This window comes from Poecilia formosa, unplaced genomic scaffold (genome assembly GCF_000485575.1).
Source record: "Poecilia formosa unplaced genomic scaffold, Poecilia_formosa-5.1.2 Scaffold428, whole genome shotgun sequence".
NCBI classification, from domain to species: domain Eukaryota; kingdom Metazoa; phylum Chordata; class Actinopteri; order Cyprinodontiformes; family Poeciliidae; genus Poecilia; species Poecilia formosa.
Window position 1 is genome coordinate 442,116 of NW_006800367.1, and position 6,119 is coordinate 448,234.

Genomic DNA, 6,119 nt, shown 5'->3' on the forward strand with positions numbered 1-6,119 from the left:
GAGCGTCTCCTCCTGATGTGGCGTCTCAGAGCGTCTCCTCCTGATGTGGCGTCTCAGAGCGTCTCCTCCTGATGTGGCGTCTCAGAGCGTCTCCTCCTGATGCGGCTCCGACTCAGAGCGTCTCCTCCTGATGCGGCGCCGTTTCCGAGCGGCGAGTTGCAGGCTGGCGCTGAGAGCTGTCATTGTCTCCTGCTTCCCAAACAAGTGATCAAATTGACCCAGAGAAAATCGATGCTGTATGACTTCAAATGCGGCTGCTTTCTACTTTCATGAGGCCACAAAAGACCTTCAATTACGTGACGGGTCCAGTCCTCCAGCCGGCGCTGAGCCGCCCCGCTGCATGATCAAAGGTTGCCATAGAGAGAGCATGAAAGCAGCGGGGCGACGACCGTTTCCTCCCGGCCGCGGAGCCGGACTCCATCAGCGCAGAGTGGATCATGGAGCGCATCGGGCCGGCGAAATGAGCCGGATAAGATAAAACGCCGTCGTCACGGTTACACCAAAATATCCAGGAAGACGTTTCTGAACCTGAACAATTTACAGACAAACTGCTGCTCAGGGAAACGGTTCAACTTACAAACCGGGAAACAAAACATGCTTCAGAAAATGTGATCAGTGAACCAGAGACAGAAAACCAAAAACCGGAGGGCAGAAATACAAAAACATGTTTTACTCAAGTAAAACTAAAACGCAGAAATCGCAGCACGACTCAGAGGAAAGAAGCTGGAAACATTTACTATTATTCATAGTTATGAAATGATCCTGAGGCTAAAATGTGCTGATTTCTCCAGACCAGAACGACATCAACGTCTGAACAAAATGTGATGATTTAGATGGCAGACATTTCTGTGTTCAACGATTAGAAGTAATTCTATAGCAAATAAAATAAATATCTATGTTTTTATTGGCTGTTAGCCGTCATCATTGATTAGTGGATTTATTCACCTGATCAGTTTCTCTTTCATTTCTAACCAAACTAAATGTTCAGTTATTTTCTAATCACATGTAATTATGTAATAATTATGTAATAATTGTGTAATAATCATGTAATAACGCTACATGTGCTCAGACTGAGACCTGCGGTTAAACTCTACTGCCACATCCAGGAAGAATAAATCTTTTCTGATACAACGTTCAAACTTTTAATTGTGAGAAAAGTGTGTTGGATTACTTTATGCTTTTTAATTTAATGGTCTGGTAGATCTGCTAATTTGTGGCATGATGAAGCTTTTTCCTCTTTCCAATTAGCTGCAGCGCAGCAGGAGATGTTTGTCTGAAAGGGAAATGAATCGACTGACTTTAATTTGGTTGGCGGCACCTGGAAGCTGGACCTGAAACGAAGCAGCAGAACCACCAGGAACCACCAGGAACCCGATGGACCGATTCTGCTCTGCAGCTTCATTAAAGCTTCATAAGTGTAATCACTTCTTCAGGCCTCCTGCTGAGGGAATCAAGTCTTTAACTGCTTCAGCGTCGCTTCAGGCTTTCATTTTGTTCCACTGGATGAAGTGAATCTTTGTTCCTTAAACTCTTTTTAAGAAGCGTAAACATGATTTCCTGTTTCATTTCCATCGCGGTGAGCGAAACCGTTCAGGTCGTCCTGATCGGTTTCTGGAGTTCTGCTGCCATCGGCTCGACTCACAACTTCTCCTGCTGCTCTCCGATTTAGTGAATTAAAATGCTAACTTTCTGTTTTCTCAGATGCACCTGGTCTGGCGTTCTGATTGGCTGAGGCTCCTCCTGCAGGACGCCATCAGCTGACATGATGCAGGTTCCCTCCTGGTTTTCCTCTCCACTGTCGCTTCATGCATGTTTGATATGAGGGATTTCTGTCAAGTCAAGGACTCGACACAACCGACTGTCTCCTGTCGCTTCGTCAGGAGGAATGAGCCTGCTGGGCTTCCTTAGAAAGAAACCTTTTAATCTAATCTGAATAATAAGCTGAACTTAGTTCACTTTGATTAAATAAACTGAGATAACTTGTTTCAGATTCCTGTCATAAAACAAACTGAACTGAAAAAGAGCAGAGTTGTGTTTTGGAAGTGATGGTTTTACCTGCTGGCCGTGGTAAAACACGGCGAGGAGGAACATGGCCATCAGCAGCAGAGACGTCTCTTTGGTTCCCAGGAAGTTTCTGATGGGAGGAGAAGAAAAAAATAAGATGCTTATTCTGATTTCATTACACTCTGCAGGAAATATCAGGCAGAAGACATTAAAATGTCACGTTGTAGTTTAATCTACTAAAAGATTAAAGTCATGCAACAAAATCCCATCAAAGAGAAACTTTGGAAGAGAAACCACTCACTTTATGTAAAGTTATAAACTGATACGCACAGGAGAGGAATCTGATCTTATGAAAAAACCTGAGACGACATGTTTGTTTCCCTCTGAGGATCATCAGCTCAGAAACGCAAACTCTCAAACTAATAGAGAGTTTTTAACCCAGTTTACTGGCTGAAAACAGGAATCAGGTCTGAGACTCTGAGTTTTTATGCATTGTTGAATCCGTGGAGGTTTTAACGTCACGCTTCAGCTGCCACACAAATGACAAGAAAACATCTGCGAAAACAAAACAGCCGAAGCTGACAGAGAGCAGAACGCTCCTCTGGTCCTGGAGACCAGATAAGAAAACAAAAGGAATCAAATTAAATTCATGATCCTCTTCTGTGCTTTTTGTTTCAGATGTGAAAACATTTCTGCAGAAATCATCTTCATGTTTCTGCCTGGAGACGTTTTACACATTTAAAGGACATTTAACAGAAACTATCCCGACTCTGGGTCGAGGTGATGAGGACTGGAGCTGGCCACACTAATCAGGAAACTGTTAATGGGTTTTTATTTAATTGGTTTTATGGTTTCTGATATCTTAAAGTCCACTTTTAATCATGTCATATTTATATTCAAATTTCCTGTTTGGCAAGAAATCCGACTCATTTAACTGAAACTAAATCTACCTAATGGTAGAAATAAACCTTTAAATATCAGAAATGTAAAGATTTTACAGGACATTAATCCAGGCTGCCTTTGTTTTTCACTTTTCACGTAAAAACAACTCCAGGATTTTAATCCAGCTCCTGAGTTATCATCAGCCTGCAAACTTCAAACTCTGCTGGTTTTTCACATTTCTGCTGTAATTTTATTACAGTAAATATCAAATAGGATCAATAAAAACCCTGAGAGATTCATATTTTGTACATTTGCAGACATGTGGATCTTTCAGGTGGATGTGAAGACGAAATGTAAATTCAGAACCAAGTGAAGTGAGGCATCCAACATGGCCGCCACGCGACGAGAAAACGCTCCGGCTGTGCAGACGACTCACTCCGTGTTGTGGTGCACCGTGTCGTAGCGCACAAACAGCGAGGTGTAGAAGGCCTCGGTCAGCAGGGAGTAGATGGCGATCATCAGCAGCAGCACGGCCAGCTTCAGCACCGAGTTGAGCCGCAGGAACACGGCGCAGGTGACCATGGCCAGGACGCCCGTGAACACGAAGTACTGCCAACCAAACAAACCAGCGATTAGATGCACATCCATGATCCCAGCAGGCGGGACAGCAGGGGGCGCCAACGCAAACATCCGACCAAATTCAGCCAGGATGCAGAGAGTCACAGCACTGAGGGCAAAAACTGTTTACCTGAAATATGAGAGGAAATAAACTGGTGAAGTTCAGATTATCATTCAATTCATAGTTGATTTAATGTAAATATTAACGAGCTAACAGCTGGTTTCAGATGAATTACAGACTAAACTAATTACTATAAATAATTTAATCCTCCAAGCAGCTAATTATCAGATTTATGTAATAATTAAGTAAAAATAATAAGGAAAAAAAACTAATCTGGATTTGCTAAATACTCATAATAATTACACGTTTCTTCATCATTTTGTTTCAGTTAATGAGATTATCAGGAACAAAGGAGAAAACTAATAAAATATTAATCATATGTTAATAAATAAAGTAAAACGAACGAGGAAACACCTGATCAGGTCATCACTTCATAATCACAAACTAAACATTAACCAGAATTAAGCAAGTTTGTTGCTCCTCTGAATAAAAATACTAGAAAAATACAGAATATTTGTTTATAATTTCAATCACAATATAAATCAAACATGGACTTTATTTACTGTAGGAGACAAACTTTAAAACATTATGCATGAAATTTAAAACATGCATGAAATTTAAAACATTATGCATGAAATTTAAAACATGCATGAAATTTAAAACATTATGCATGAAATTTAAAACATTATGCATGAAATTTAGAACATTATGCATGAAATTTAAAACATTATGCATGAAATTTAAAACATGCATGAAATTTAGAACATTATGCATGAAATTTAAAACATGCATGAAATCATGACATATTTTAGTTACATGATGAGGGGAAAACTAAAACTGGAGCTGAATTAACGGTTATTTATGTAACATAGAATTATTATTCTTTACCAAACTATAAACTGTTTACCCTGATAATTAATAACTATTAATGAGGAATATCTTGTAATTATGAGTAGTTATTAGTTAGTTATGAATTAAATTATTCCTCCTCAATTAACATTTATTACAGCTAATAATACTTTAATAACCAGCTAATAATTAGATCAGCATGACTAATTAGACAATTAATTATTAACCCAACAACCAACAGTTTATCTAACATCCTGGAAATTTGTGGATAAATTATTTATGAATGGTCTTTTGTGTTTAAAATATATAAAAAATTAAGGTTTCTGTTAATAATTAATGTTTTATTTCTGAGCATTTTTCAAAACATTTTTAATGACCAAATATAACAGACTGGAGAATATTTACAGTTTATCAGCGTACAGTTGATCAATTATAAAGAGGTTTTATTTAAATATCTTCATTTCTCACCTTAAAACAAACCATTTAATAATAATTGGTTCATAATAGTTCATTAGGTTTGAGTTAATCTGTAGTTTTAGCAGGAAAACTGTAATACCACAGGCAGCCACTAGGAGTCAAAACAACATTACACAAATAATCAAGATTACTGCTGTGAGGATTATAATGCAGACACAATCCTCTGGAGGTTTTTTTTTGTTTTTAGGTCTTCAGATTCCTGAACCTAAAATTGGACTGAAGATCATTTTAAACTTTCTGCATATAAACTAAACCTCCCAGTTTGTCTCATAAGTTTTCTTATTAATGTGAACTCTGGGCACAAACTAAAATAACTTTTATGAGCTCCGGATCGAATCCCCAGTTCCTCTGGCCACACAGCACAACCCCTGCTGAGCCGTAATAAACCAAAACTACTAAACTGCCCTTTATTTGATAAGTTTCTGCTTTGCCTGCTTATGAAATATTAAATCCAATATCCAGTATTTTCTTATTTGTCTGCAGCTAAAAATAGATGCAGTGTGTGCACAGAGCAGGTCTTACCTGCGGAGCCTGAGGAGGAAATAAGTTTATGATGTATACATGCAACAACATGACTCAGCCGAACCTGCGGCGGTAAAAACCAGCCTCCTTATTGGCTCCATCAATCAGCTGCAAACTGTGAGGGCAAAACAACATGACGGATGTTTTCCACGTGACGCCCTGATGGCGCCGCCGCCGCCGCATCCCAGGCGGGACCTCCTTGTGGGACGCGGCGGCTGTCCGCCATGTTTAATTCATCGCTGACGCAGAGGTGAGAAAGCGCAACAGACGGACCGGGCCGCAAACCGACAGCTCATCTCGTTGGTACCTCTGGGTAGAAGCAGATGTCCGGGATGGAGGCAGACTCGTTGTACGTCTGGTTCCTGAAGGTGTTGGACTTGTCGAAGTCGCACCACAGCTGGCAGAGACACAAACAGGACGGATCATTTCAGCGAGCAAAATTACTCAGATCAGCTGAAAACGAGGAGAAATCTCAGTCATTCTGCTCATTAGGGTCGATATTTACTTGATTAATGTTTTTGATTCACTTGCAGATGAACCGTTGATCAGAACAGATCGATGGTTCTGATTTCCAACCATAAATTTATTTCCACCTCTACCTGCTTAATTCAGGTCTGTGTGTTTTTGAGTCATGATGGTGTTTCTACTTTCCAATGCGAGTCTTGTTTTTAATATCAAGGTGTTGAATGTCTACCACTAATGCCTG

At 39.8% G+C, this 6,119-nt stretch overlaps 1 protein-coding gene across 1 annotated transcript in view; it reads right to left on the reverse strand.

Annotated features, from left to right (window-relative positions):
* Nucleotides 1-5,840, reverse strand: part of LOC103155447 (adenylate cyclase type 8-like) — a gene marked incomplete at its 5' end in the record, with an annotated part of 20,229 nt that extends 14,389 nt beyond the window's left edge. Inside the window, 3 exons of the mRNA XM_007577132.2 lie at nucleotides 2,056-2,134; nucleotides 3,323-3,495; nucleotides 5,721-5,840. Of these exons, the coding sequence (XP_007577194.2) occupies nucleotides 2,056-2,134; nucleotides 3,323-3,495; nucleotides 5,721-5,840 (372 nt within the window). The remainder of the gene's footprint in view (nucleotides 1-2,055; nucleotides 2,135-3,322; nucleotides 3,496-5,720) is intronic.
* Between the last annotated feature and the right edge of the window lie 279 nt (nucleotides 5,841-6,119).